Source organism: Mus caroli, unplaced genomic scaffold (assembly GCF_978045245.1).
Source record: "Mus caroli unplaced genomic scaffold, Mus_caroli_1 scaffold_2, whole genome shotgun sequence".
In the NCBI taxonomy this organism is placed as follows: domain Eukaryota; kingdom Metazoa; phylum Chordata; class Mammalia; order Rodentia; family Muridae; genus Mus; species Mus caroli.
Window position 1 is genome coordinate 171,999,392 of NW_028227257.1, and position 14,402 is coordinate 172,013,793.

General features: G+C 42.1%; 1 protein-coding gene across 1 annotated transcript in view; it reads right to left on the reverse strand.

The window, feature by feature from the left end:
- Positions 1 to 14,402, reverse strand: part of Itih5 (inter-alpha-trypsin inhibitor heavy chain 5) — a 100,660-nt gene that overhangs the window by 58,149 nt on the left and 28,109 nt on the right. The window contains exon 5 of the mRNA XM_021156172.3: positions 12,769 to 13,019. Within this exon, the coding sequence (XP_021011831.1) occupies positions 12,769 to 13,019 (251 nt within the window). The remainder of the gene's footprint in view (positions 1 to 12,768; positions 13,020 to 14,402) is intronic.

The window sequence follows — 14,402 nt, forward strand, 5'->3', positions numbered from 1 at the left end:
GTTGTTCTGGTGGCACAAGCAGCTGTCACCCTTCACTGTGTTAGGTGTGTCCAAGCACTCCCTGGAAGAGTCACCTGCCAGATGGTATAAAGCAGGTCTGAGTCTTGAAGAGCATCGTCAGCAATACCTTGGAACTTCCTAGAAAAGTCAACTCTCAGACCCTTCCCAGAAGCTCTGGAGAGAACGTTAACAAGTCCTGTAGATGATACAATGTGTGATGATGGCAAATAGAATATGCCTTTCCCCCTGACCTCATACCTTACATGAAGAACATAGTCATGGCCTTTGTTGTATGTAAGTACACCTATCTTTACATTCTGCAACAACCAATACATTCTCTTTAAACTACTAGCATGGACCCACTTTCTCTTGTTCCAAGTCTCTCCCATAAAAATTATTTTTTTTGTTTTCCTATCAGTGCCCTGACTTAATACACTCATAACAGAATGAAAGCCCCGAGGATTTGGAAAGTATTATTTCTTTCTTCATGATTTGTTTGACTGGGTTCTTTGATGCAGACCACAAGAAAGGATGCGTACACATTTTGTTGCCTGTTGACCTCTGGTGTTTGTCCGTTCATGATGAAAATTCATGAGTTTCATATAAATAGGCTTATTTTATATGCCCAAAGAGTGGGTGCATTCTCTGTTTGGTTCTTCACCAAGAAGCTCAACTCATGATGCTGGCTTCCACCCACAGTGCCACACAGTAAAAGTGACCCAGTAGAGTTTCTACTACTATTGGGAACAACTTGAGAGCAGCATCTTTTAAAAATTATTATTATTATTATATAAGGGTGCACATGTGTACCATGGCATGCATGAGGGGGTTGTCAGTTGTCTCCTTCAACCTGGGGTTCCAGTGATCAAACTCAGGTTAAAATGAAATGCTCTTCCTCACTCCGACCCAACATACCACCCATATCCTTAGAATGTTAAGATGTTCTGGGCTGAGGAGATGATATGTACAAGTATGAGGGCCTGACTGCAGATGCTGTGCACCCATGTAAGAAGATGGATACGGTAACCAGTGCCGTGACTCCAGTGCTAAGAAATGCAGACAGGGGGATTCTAGGAGCATCACCCATGTGAGAAGATGGACACAGTAACCAATGCCATGACTTCAGGGCTGAGAAGTGCAGACAGGGGCATTTCAGGGCACAACCAATCTGCTCAATTAGTGAGTTCTAGTTTCAATGAGAAATTCTGTCCTTTAAAAAAAAAAAGCATACACCAATAGAAGAGTAGACCTATGGCCTTCACATGCACAAACACAGATGTACACACACACACACAAGAAAAGGGAAAATAAATCCCCCATTTATCAGAGGAAGGGGAAATATGATAATTCCATTGATATAGAGTTCCAGCTACTCACCTAAACCCCAAAGCAAAATAACACTACTTAGTATTATTGACTTTTCCTTGTTCCTCACTAGGGCTCATATTGCTGACTGTCACACAGTACTTCATCAGTCTAGTGAGTGTATTTGCAATGTCTTCATCATGGGCTAAGGACAAGGAATGCTGCAAAGGAAGAGTTTACAAACTGCCCAGAAGAAGGAAGCAACTGCCCTACTTGTCCAGCAAGAGGCCTTGCTTATTTTCCTTCTCCTTGTTTTCTGTCTGCTTGGTGAGGGGGAAGGAGTGACCTATGGCAGCTACTCAATGAAGGACACTGTATCTTGTCACTCCTCAAGAAAATTTATTAGCTGCTCTCCATACCCATGGATTCCTTCTCTCAGGCCACCAGCCTTCCTGTGAGGCTGTCCTCCTAGGCAAATCTCAGGCTTCACAGTATTGCCCATGGAAGTCATGTAGTTCTTCGCAGGAGCTTTATCCCATGTAACTGGGCTAGTTATTTGATGTAGGACACTGGCTGTATTCCAGACGAAAAGATTAGTCCCCCTCAGTATTAAAACTTCCATACATAAGTACAGTGTGCATAAATTACACAGGTGATGTATATACATTTCTTAAATGCTGGAAGTATGCAAAAACAGTTTCACGGATGTTGACATTTGCTGGCAAAGGAAGCCGGCTCTGGTGTTTCAATGACTCAGCGTAGTTGACACAACATTTCAGTTCTACACCTAGGCAACTAGAGCGCCGCCATCCTAGCATCGTGGCTAAGACTTAACGAGATCACATATGGAAGATACTGACCATGGCACCTGGTGCATAATCGTTGTTCAATACATGATAGTTCATGCAATCATTAGTTTTCTATTAACTGTGACAAAGTGCCTGATAACACCAACTTACAGAAGGAAGGTTTTACTTTGGCTCACAGTGTGAGGGTACACAGTCCATCATGGCGGAGGATTCCAAGCAAAGGAGACAAAGCAGACAGTCATATTCTATCAGCCTGCATTTTGCTTTTCTCCTATTGTTTTCAAGAACCCCAGCCGACTGGACGGTGCTGCGCACACTCGGGCTTAGCTTGTCATCCTGAGGGGAAAGACTCTGTAAGAAGAATCACAGATAAGCCCAGGGTGTGTCTCTTGGGTGATTCTAAATCCAGTCAAACTGATGATGTAGCGTAACCATCACAGTCCCCCCTCTTTCTTTTGGCATCATGTCCTCTTCTCTGCCCAATTTAAAAAGACAACTGAGGCTGGAGAGATGGCTCAGCGGTTAAGGACACTGATTCCTCTTCTAGAGGTCCTGATTTCAGTTCCCAGAGACCACATAGTGGCTCTCCACCATCTGAATTGGGATCTGATGTCCTCTTCTGGTGTGTCTGAAGACAGCAACAATGTACTAATATACATAAAATAAATAACTCTTTAAAAAAGAAGACAACTTAAAAAGGAAAAAAACCTACTCTTTGATAACAACTAGTGTTCATTTGGAATCACAGTTTTCTCTACACCACTATGAACTTGGTAAAAAACAATAATTTGGAAAGGTCTGACCTGTCCTTATGAACACTACTGAGCTGGAATTTAAGTGTGTATACATAAAGAATAATGTTTATAAAGTACAGTGGAGTTAACTGCTGCCAGAGAGGCCCTAAAAAGGATGTGCAGAATTTTCATATCCATGTATGTATGCTTGTTTTCCTGTAGTGAGGATTCATACCTTTTGCTAAAGGAATTGATGTTTATAAAAGCTATTACATATTCATCTATTTGATTCTATCTTGTAAAGACAAATGCGTATATATATATATATATATATAAAATGTATATAGAATATGTATATATTTAATATATATTATATATAAAGAGAGCAAAGTTAATAGCACACAAACTTTCAGTCATGGCCTTATGCTAGACCATGGGTGCTATTCACAAACAGACATTTTTTTACACATCTGCAAATGCTGGGGGAATGAATGCCAATTCCTATGTAAAGTGTCTAAAGGTGAAAATACATAGGAGCCAAGGAACCATACCCAAGGACATTGGTTGGAAGCTACAGTCCTGTGATGAGCAGAGGGATTTCCTAGATTCTGTTTCCTGTGGCTGTTGGGTTTGGCTACTGTCAACCCCAAAGCTGCCAATACCTGGGGGCTTTTACAAAAGGATTTCCAAACAAAAACTGCCTGTTCATTTCCCTTGAAGAGAGATTAGATGGTTTGGGTTCATTTATAAAAATTCCTCACCTGGGACCTGGAACCTTAGTTAAACTTAGGGTAGTCAAAAATGTTGTGACTAATTGGGCACCTGCAATTTGATGGTCCCAACAAAGACAAAAATCCTGCAAATCAACAGTGAAATAAAAAAATTAATAAAACATAGGCAGCGAGAAGAAATTGATTAGTTTTTACAAATTTCTCGTTAAATATTCTTTGTTTCTTGTTTTTTGGGGGTTGTTTGTTTTGTTTTGGGTTGGATTTTTTGTTCTTTGTATTGTTTTGGGGTTTTTTTTTTGAAAGGATTTTTCTCACCTGTTTGATGTGATGGTTGCTATCAATTGTCAACTTCACTGGATCTAGACTTACCCAGGAGACAACCTTCTGGGTGTGTCTGTGAGGACTTACTCATAATGAGCTAACAGGTACGAGAAGAGCCATCCCGGGTGTGGGCAGCACCATCGAATGAGCTGGAGCCTCAGACTGAATACAAAGGATGCAGAAAGCAGAGCAGCCACTCTCAGCTTCTGACTACAGCGTGGTCAGCAGCTTCACACCCCTGTTCCCATGCCTTCCCCAGCACAAGGAAGCCTGTCCCCTTGCCCGGTAGCTCGGAATCAGCCCTTCACTTGATTGGCTGCAGCAATTAGAGAAAACGAACTGACTTACAACTCAAGATGTCTATTCTTTTTTGATAGTTAAGGGGTGTTTGCTCAAATTTCTTAACAGCTTGCTTTCTTCATTACGAGTTTCTTCTTCCCTCAAATAATATATTTTTGAGTCTCAGCTTTCCATATTTAAACGTGGAGAAAGCTCACACAGGTCAAAAGCTTAACAGGAAGGTTTGCCACATCCACGGGTGGCTGGGCCGGGAGGCTAAGCAGCCTTCCAAGAGAACTGAAGAGCCTGCTCCTGAGTGAGTATAGATGGACATAGCAGGTGACGCTCTGATTTTAGTCATGACTGTGACTGGTGGTCTCATTCACATGATGACATGCACCTCACACTAGGAGAATCAAAGAGCGAAGAGCCCAAAATCCAACTCCTGCAGGAAAAACAAGCTGTCCCCCATTATTCAACAAAAGAGAGAAGGCCGGGCTTGGGTGACACACTCATATCTAAGTATGCTGTTCACAGATGGCCTTGAGTAATAATTATGGTCAGAACAAAGAAGGTAACACAGGCTTCCATGCCAATATTAAAAAAACAAAACAAAACCAACTCTGGAGCCAAGTGATTCACACCTGAGTCACTTCTGAGCTAAACAACTCTCAAAAACTTCACATAACAATTGCTTTTTTTTCCTGGCAAAAGTTCAGAAATTTCACCAAGGTCAAACAGGGCTATGGCCTTCCAGCTGCTGAAAGGCAGCTGGATCCAGGGAAGAGTGTCAAACTGGGGGCTTGGTGGTGAGTCACAGTGGGGCCCTTTAGTAATGGACACTTGCTGAATTTAGAAAATCAAAATACAGGATGTCCGCCTCCATTTGAATTTCAGACAAATCCCTGGTAGCTTTTAGGATGCTCAAAATGTTGTGTGGCAACGCACGGTTTACTCACAATTCAAGTGTACGTAGGCATCAGAGCTTCACCCAGCAGCCCTAGCAAAGGAGATTTAATCTAGATGTCTTCCTTCCTTCCTTCCTTCCTTCCTTCCTTCCTTCCTTCCTTCCTTCCTTCCTTTCCCTCTCCCTCTCCCTCTCCCTCTCCCTCTCCCTCTCCCTCTCCCTCTCCCTCTCCCTCTCCCTCTCCCTCTCCCTCTCCCTCTCCCTCTCCCTCTCCCTCTCCCTCTCCCTCTCCCTCTCCCTCTCCCTCTCTCTCGTCTCTCTGTCTCCATAGTCACAATTTTGACATGGTCAATGTACCTAAATTCTTCTGGGAAGCCTGAAGTGGTGACTCCCGGCCTTTGCTAAGCATAAGAAGGACACTACAATTTTGAAGGTATCTTCCCATTATCTAAAGGACAGGGAGTCGATTAGTGCATGCTTGGGGCTGAGGCGGTAACAGGGTGATTACATATGGGTATAGATATTTGGGAGTGATGCAAGTGTTCTAAACTTAGACTGCTGATGGTTGTGCAATTCCACAAACACTAAAATGCAATAAGCTGTATCCTTAAGGCGAGTTCATTTTATACTATGAAATTAAATTGCAATTTAAAATAATAAGCTGGACATGGTAGTGCATACCTGCAAACCCAACACTAGGGAAATTGATGAAGGAGGATCCTGAGTTTGAGGCCAACCTCAGCTCCAAGTAAGAGCTTATCTGTCTTAGTTTTGGTTTTATTTCTGTGAACAGACACAATGACCAAGGCAACTCTTATAAAGAACAGTTAAACTCTTTAAAGAATTTAACTGCAGCTGGCTCACGGTTTCAAAGGTTCAGTCAAGTGTCATCATGGTAAGAAGCATGACAGCATGCAGGCAGACATGGTACTAGAGGAGCAAGGGTTCTACATCTTGATCCAAAGGCAGCCAGGAGGGGTCTGTCTTCGGGCAGCCAGGAGGAGGCTCTCTTTCACACTGAGCAGACCTTGAGCATAAGACCTCAAAGCCCACCTCCACAGTGATGTACTTCCTCCAACAAGGCCACACCTCCTAATAGTGCCACTGCTCATGGGCCCAGAGTATTCAAATCACCACACTATCTCAAGAAAATAAACAAAGTAGAAAGAGAAAGTTGGTCAGGAAGAAATCCTGATAAAGACAGTAGGCCAAGTGCTATGAGCAGAACAGCAGGCTGTTTATGAGATAAACGTATAAGCATGGTGTGCTGCTGGTCATTTCCCTCATTTCCATAACAGAATACTTTATAAAAGCAACTCAAGAAAAGGTTTTTATTTTATCTGACAATTGAGGGTACAATCCATCATAGCTGGGGAGTCAGGGCATCAGGAGAGTGAAGTGGTTGGTCACTGTGGTGGACATAGAATGGGAGTCATAGGCTCATATATTTGGATGCTTGGTGTGTAGTTCATAGTATTGTTTGGGAAGAATTAGAAGATGATGTGGTCTTGTTTGAGGAGGTGTGGCCTTGTTGGAAGAGGTGTGCCATTGGAGTGGGCTTTGAGGTTTCAAAAGCCCATGCCATTCCCAGATAGCTACTGTCTCTCTGCCTCCAGTCTGTGGATTGAGATGTAAGCCCTTAGGTACTGCCTCAGTACTGTGCCTGCCTGCCTGCTTGCTGCCATGATGATCATAAACTCTAACCCTCAGGAACCAGGAGCTCCAATAAACATTTTCTCTTATAGGTTGCCTTGATCATGTAGACTCTTCACAGCCACAGAAAAGTAATTGTCCAGACTCAGAGGCAGAGGGAAATAATGCTGGTGCTCAGCCTGATTTTTTCATTCAGTTTAAGATCCCAGCTCACGAGATAGTACTACCTGCATTTGGAGTAAATCGTGCCATGAGGTTCAACTTTTTTCTGAAATACACACATAAATACACACAAAGGTTGTTTCCAAGGGGATTCAAGTTGAGAATGAAGATTAACCATCATGCAGGGAAAATGGAATAGAGAGCCCTAACTAATACACATCTGAAATAATTGCCTCAGTGCACAGCTGGAAGAACATTCATCCCAGCTAGCCATGTCCCAGGAAAGGTTTCATTCCAAACAATACCACATGCTGCATAATAGCCATGAAGCCTGTGACAGTCCATGTACAGATGTGACAATGATTCTGTAAAGATGATAACAAAGCGCTGGGCGGTGCTGGCGCATGCCTTTAATCCCAGCTCTTGGGAGGCAGAGGCAGTCGGATTTCTGAGTTCAAGGCCAGCCTGGTCTACAGAGTGAGTTCCAGGACAGCCAGGGCTACACAGAAAAACCCTGTCTCAAAAAACAAACAAACAAACAAACAAACAAACAAACAAAAAGATGATAACAAAGCTGAAGAACTCCTGTCATCTACAGATGTAGTCTGTGATCATTCTCCCAGAAGTATAGTGTAGTTCATGACTTATGCTGCTGCACACAATTAACACACTGCCAGCTTCACAATTGCATGCACACACAATTATGTATCCTGAGCAACAGACAACTGTTACTCATCCACTTACTATATCATTCTTTTTATAATCCCTGTACTCCGAGATGCAAAAGAAAATGTTCATTGTAAAACACTGTAGTGAGCCAGAATCAAACAGTTCAACGTATGTGGGTTCAGTTCTGATTCACCAGGCAAGATAACTAAGGCAAAGGTAAAAGTCCTGCTTTTAGTATATGTTTCATTCTGTGTGTGTGTGTGTGTGTGTGTGTGTTTTGGATTCCCCTGAACTAGATAGAGTTTTCGATGCTTATGAGTCAACCTATTTGGGTGCTGGGAATTGAATTCAGATCCTTTGTAAGAGGACAGTGGATACACTTAACTGCTGAGTCACATCTCCACTTCCTCTTCCTTATATTTCTGTAAATAGCTAGGAAGATCCTTTAAGTTCCTACTCTCCATAGAAAGCAACCTCTATTTAAATAATAATAAAAAAAGGTATGTACAATGGTTAAGGGCATGAATTTGAGGTCAGATCTATTCTTAGAGATTTCTTCTATTAATAATTAAATATGAGATCTTTAATGTATTTCTGCATTTCTGTGTTGTGTATGTTTCCTTCAAGATTGAAACATTCCATCCTGCAAGATGTTCCTTAATGTAAGGAACTCCAAAGAGCTACAGGAAGTCCCTGAAACTGGCCTTTCCCTTCCAGAGTAAGCAGAGCCAAGCTGCAAAGAAGGCTCTCCTACCAGACCAGCCATCTGGAAGAAACAGGAACCCACTAGCTGCCTCGAAGAGGTTTAGACCAACTGAAGCATCTGGGAAGGACACTCTCCAACCTGTTGAGCTGGCTGCAGGCTGTGCAGTGTGCTCCAAGTTCCCAGCTTTTGTGAACTATCATATATGCTGGGGTGGGTTTTAGTGATCCAGCTGTCTTTGAATTATTTCTGCTCCTGTAAGTAGCCCCTCAACTATATTCCTGTTAGTAACCCCAATAACATTCATTGGCTCACCAAATAGGACTTTGGTGGTATCCATACTTTGGTCTGACAAAGGTTCCCTATCTGAGTGAGTAGATGTGTATGTTGCAACACCCCAGGGAAAGTTTTGTCACACAACATCTGTAAGACTTTCTTCTTTGTAAGGAAAACAAGCATGAAAAGATATGGCCTGATAAAGTGTTATAAAGGGCAAATGAGACACCACTACAGGCAACATAATCTGTCTAGTACCTAAAATGACACTTAGGCAGGATGCATCCTTCAAAATCAACACAAATAGAAATCATGCTGTTAAATTAGAACTCAGCTTCAGAGAGATCTATCTGCATGCTATTTCTTTTGTGCAAAATCTAGACTTAAAATTATTTATGCATCTATAACCATTTGTGTGTGTTTACACATATGCATATAAGACATAGAATTGGAAAGTGAATTAGGGAAAAGAAGGGAGAGATCCTAACAGAGCCAAGAAACCACAGAGTAATGGAAATTTGTGGGGAGAAAGGAGAAAGGGGGACTAGCTTGATAGATGAAAGGGAACCAGCAAGAAGGAGGGAGGGGTGTGAGGGAGGAGAAGGGAAAGAGGAATAAAGAAGAATAAAGTCTAATGGCATGTGTGTATGAAGATGCCATGATGAAACACAGGGCTTTTTATTCTAATCTGAAAAGTAAATAAACAATGTTTTAAAAGATGTGGTGGAGCCATAGGCCAGACTCATTTAGACAAATTGCAGACATCTGATTTCTTAATCACAGATGGATCCATAGAGAAATGAAATCCCAGTCTTGGGCTGTGCTCTCTCCGTTCCAGATCACGTTCTGGTGCAAGCCTGACTCTAGTTTGATCTTTACCCTGGATTTATTTTGAAAACACACAAGGGTGTCCAGACAAAACCACAACATCCTGTGCTCCTCACTGCTGGGGTCACCATTCTCAGGAACAACAACAGCTGGGCAGAAAAGGCCACTGGAGAATGACCGTGAGCAAGTCTGTCCCCTGCACCAGACTGGAGGACACCCCTGTGAAATCTCCATGGGCTGGAAGACCAAAGATCTGCTTTGTTACAAAGGCCTGGGAAAACATTCTTCTTAAAAATAAACAGTCTAGAAGAGATCAACAGCCTGGCAACATTCCTTGGAGATTCTAACAAACCCCCAAATATGAAAATAAGCAATGGTTTGACTGTCATAACTTATACCCTGTCCAAACATACACATAAACAGAGGCACACAAGTCCATATTCAAAGAGCTACAGAGGCACTGAAAATTAGGCAAAGCATGCATTTCAGTTGCCTTCAGGTCATCCTAAGGACATATTCTCTGCCCCTGAGTATTCATGGCAGGCAGACTGCAGAAGTTCTTCACTGAGTAGAAGACCACACCAACTCTGGGAAACTTCTCCCATTGAATAATACTTCTCCCACATATTTAAGGCTAGAAAAAAATCCCTCTGAAGTTACTATTCATGATTTATTAAATTTGAAAGCATTCTCCATTCTTTGTGGTTATCTGCTTTTATTTTCTAATTTGAAGATGCTGTGTTAGTGGTTTATAATATTCAAGAGGCATTAGATTAGATCCTACAAAGAGACAAAGGTTGATTGGAGACAGATCTACCTTTAAAGGCACTTAATATGCTTTAGGATTTCTAGAGAAAACAAATAAATACAAGTAGCATAATAATGGTAATAATAAAACAGTAATTATTAACCTCTTACTCTGGGACAAAGGATTCTGTATAACAGTGCTTCACAGTTGCCTGAGTTAGCCTCTGCCCCTGCTGCACAGACTTGGGAGCCTTGTTTTATACCACTGCAAAAATTTCCTTCCAGTTTATAACTTAGGGCATGAAGATGAAGGGTCTTAGTTCCTGCCATTTCTGAATGCCAGACACCTTGAGAACAGTTCAGGTCCAGTTTGTTTTCTGTTGTTAACGAGTGCCTGCTCAGGACTCTCCTAACAGACACTTGTACTTAACTCAGATTCTGTGCTTTTACCTGTTCATTCCCTTTCCCTTGTTCTCAAGGTCTCAGGTTCCTGAAATTTTGTCACTCCAACCCTTGTGTATGTTTCAATGTGGCTAGCTTAGTATTTGATTGGATTTGACAATCAGTTATCCTCATGTCTTAAGCATAGAAACAGACACAAGTGTTGAATACAAACTATTACTTGGAATTACTGATGATTAAAATGAGACCTCTTTGAATCATGAATGCATGAATGAATGAATGGCTCTCTGTTTCTTGTGCCTCCTTTTGGGATCTTTTCCTTCTGTTTGTTTGTTTTATTCAATTCTAATGTGTGAGTTTTTGTTTTGTCTTATTCTATTTTATTTTATGGGTTTTCCATAGAAGCCTGTTTTGTTTAGTGATGAGAGATAGAAAGGGAGTGGATCTGGATGGGAGGAACGGTGGGGAACAGCTGGGAGAAGTAGGGGGAAGGAAAATCATAATATAAGGATATATTATGTGGGAGAAAAAATCTATTTTCAATGAAAGAAAAATATGATACATGTAAATATATATTATATGTGGAAGCATCTGTATACCATCTTAAATCTTTCATAATCACTTTAATAGATTCAATGTTATTATTAAAAATAATATAAAAATTTAAGAGAAACCTGAATCTTTTCTTCTATAGAGTTAAACATGTCTGTTTCATATCATCTACAGATCAGAACACTTTTTTTCAGTACTGAGTACTGAAACTTCACACACACACTGGGAAAGTCTATTTCTCTGGATTATATCCTATCTGCCCTCAGACTTTGAAAAGTCTAGCCTTGATTTTACTTTATAGCTCAGGCTAAGCTTCCAATCCCCAACTCCAGCCTCCCAAACAGCTGGGATTATAGATGAGAGCCACGGGGCTGTCTCCAAATGCGTTTTTCTTTATTTAATCTTGGAAAGAATATAACATTGTTAACTATTTAAAACAAGATTGGGGAGCTGGAGAGATGGCTCAGAGGTTAAGTACACTGACTACTCTTCAGAGGTCCTGAGTTCAATTCCCAGCAACCACATGGTGGCTCACAGCCATCCGTAATGGGATCTGATGCCCTCTTCTGGTGTGTCTGAAGACAGCTACAGTGTACTCACATACATAAACCAAGTAAATAATTCAGGACGAGGAGGAGGAGGGAGAGGAGGAAGAAGAAGAGGAGGAAGAGGAGGAGAGGAGAAGAAGCAAAGGAAAAAGAAAATGCAGTTTTTTATTAACTTTTTTTCCATTGAGTAAACATTTCTTTTAACTTTATTACGCCCCAACTGCAGTTTCCCCCCCCCTCTTCTCCTCCCACTCCCACCACCACCACCTGCCCCCATCCCCACCTCTCATCCACTCCCCCACAGTTTCTCTTCAGAAAAAGGCAGAACTAATAAGGCCAGCCAAGGCAACCCAGTCGAGGGAAAGGTTTCCAAAGGCAGGCAACAGAGTCAGAGGCAGCTCCTGCTCACACTGTCAGAAGTCCCACAAGCAGACCAAGCCACACAAATTGTAACATATGGGTGGAGTGTCTAGGTGGGGCTCATGCATGCTCCCTGGTTGGAAGTTCAGTCTCTGTGAGCCCCTGTGGACCCAGGTGGTTGAGTTTATAGGCTTTCTTGTGGTTGACTAACACTTTGAAACTCTTGGATTCCAACCCATTCACCATAAAAAATAGATGTTTATAAAACATAATATATATAAATTATAAAATATAAAGTCATAAACCTATGCTCATAGTAAACAATCATTGTTTTATATAACTCTCTAGACTTGTTTAATATTACCAAGCTTACTGATACGTTTTGTCTTTCCCCTCATCACATGTTAAATTACTTATATCATGGCATATAACTAATTACTCCTACATCATGAAATATTTAGACTGATCAGATATTTTGTCTGATTTTATCAGACAACTTCCTGTAATATTCTCAATATTTTAGAAGTTTTATGTGCAATCAGTTCCTCGGAGTGGGGTTACAGTGTCAAAAATCTTAAATGCTTATACGTCTCTTGGTGGAATCTGGGTCTTTAAAAAAATTATACGAAGTCCTGTCTTTGCTTTGTGACTTTCTTCCAATTCCCATTAACATGCAAAGCCTTTGCAGAAGGGGCGCCATTTCTTTTTTAGAGTTCTTGAAACCCAACTCCCAGCTTTGAGCATCCCATAAGATCTGAGCACTGGCTGTAGGCCCGACTCACCTTCTGCCTTCCCACTACCCTTCTTCCTGCTGTTGTGGAGAGGCAGCACTTCCAAGGATGTGATGCCGGATCGCTCCAGGATGTTCACCTCCACAGTCAGCCTCCCCACCAACTGCTGGGGGCGCACGCTGATGCTATGCTCATATTTCCCCAGCCTCCTCTGCAGAAGCTCTTCATAACTGAGGAAGAAAGCAGCTTTGTCCTTGCTGGGAATCACTAAAGACGCTTTGAAAATGTCACTCCCGTTTTCTCTGTTAGGAAGAAAAAAAAAAAAAAAGGACCACAGTTAAGCTCAGGGGAGGGAAGGCCTGCTTCCACCCTCAGGTCACCTGCTATACTTGCCAAGGAGACTCTTGGTCAGAGCCGGATGAGAGCCCTAAGAAAAGAAAAATGAAGTCGACGGGCGCAGAGGGCGTGTCCAGAGAGCAGGAAGCCCTAGGCTCGGTCCCGTATCATAAAAAAAGAAAAGAAAATGGAAGTAAAATCTGGAAGAAGTATAAACCTACACTAAAGGAAGGAAGACTACAGTTATGGTCTGATCTGAACTGCCCATCCCTAACAGGCTCCTATGTTGGGCACTTGGTCACCAGGCAATGACGGTGTTCAGGGGTGTTGAGGAACCTTTGAGCTCAGCTGAGGAAGTGGGTCACCAATGAAAGGTCTCTGAAGAGCAATCGCTCAGCCTTCTCTTAGTAAGCAATCACTTAGCTTTCTCTTCTCCTGGCGCTGCCACCTGGAGACCCCCACCACAGACTTCACTGCACAGACGGAGCTGCTCCCATCTCCGTAGCTTCCCCACCATGGTGGATAAGACACTCTGAAACCATGAGCTAAAATAAATCTTTCCTCTCTTACAGTTGCTTCTGTAAGGTTTGTTTGCATCCTACGAAGGACCAAGGAATATTAAGTAGGAGAGAATAAAACGTCTGGCATCCCTTGCTCTCCCTGAGGCAGACCCAAGGATGTGATAAAGAGAACAGTTACAAGAGTCAGCTTGGTCAAGATGTGAATAGCGTTAGAGGTGTGGCCACGAAAATGCTTGTATTTTACATAGTTCTAAAACTGATAACAAGTTACATTTTTTTTCACCTTGGTGATTGTGTTTATCAGGAAATAAAATCAGTATGACTGTGAAAGTTATAAAATTACCACTCATTGCAAATGCTTTCAGGACTTGGGGTTCAGGTTGTCTGATTTGAGGTGGCAGAACACCAACAGTGGCTAAGAGATTCAAGAATTGTGAGTTGGTGGGGAGAATCCATTTAAATAAGAATTCTTCAGCTCAGAGCATTCTGGGAGAAGCTGCAGGAAAGAAGAGATTCAAATTGTCTGGAGGAACCTCAGATGGCTCAGCTGGTAAGAGCACTGACTGCTCTTCCAGAGGTTATGAGTTCAAATCCCAGCAACCACATGATGGCTCACAACCATCCGTAATAAGATCTGACGCCCTCTTCTGGAATGTCTGAAGACAGCTACAGTGTACTTACATATAATAGTAAATAAATCCTAAAACAAACAAACAGCCGGGCATGGTGGCGCATGCCTTTAATCCCAGCACTCGGGAGGCAGAGGCAGGTGGATTTCTGAGTTCGAGGCCAGCCTGGTCTACAAAGTGAGTTCCAGGGACAGCCAGG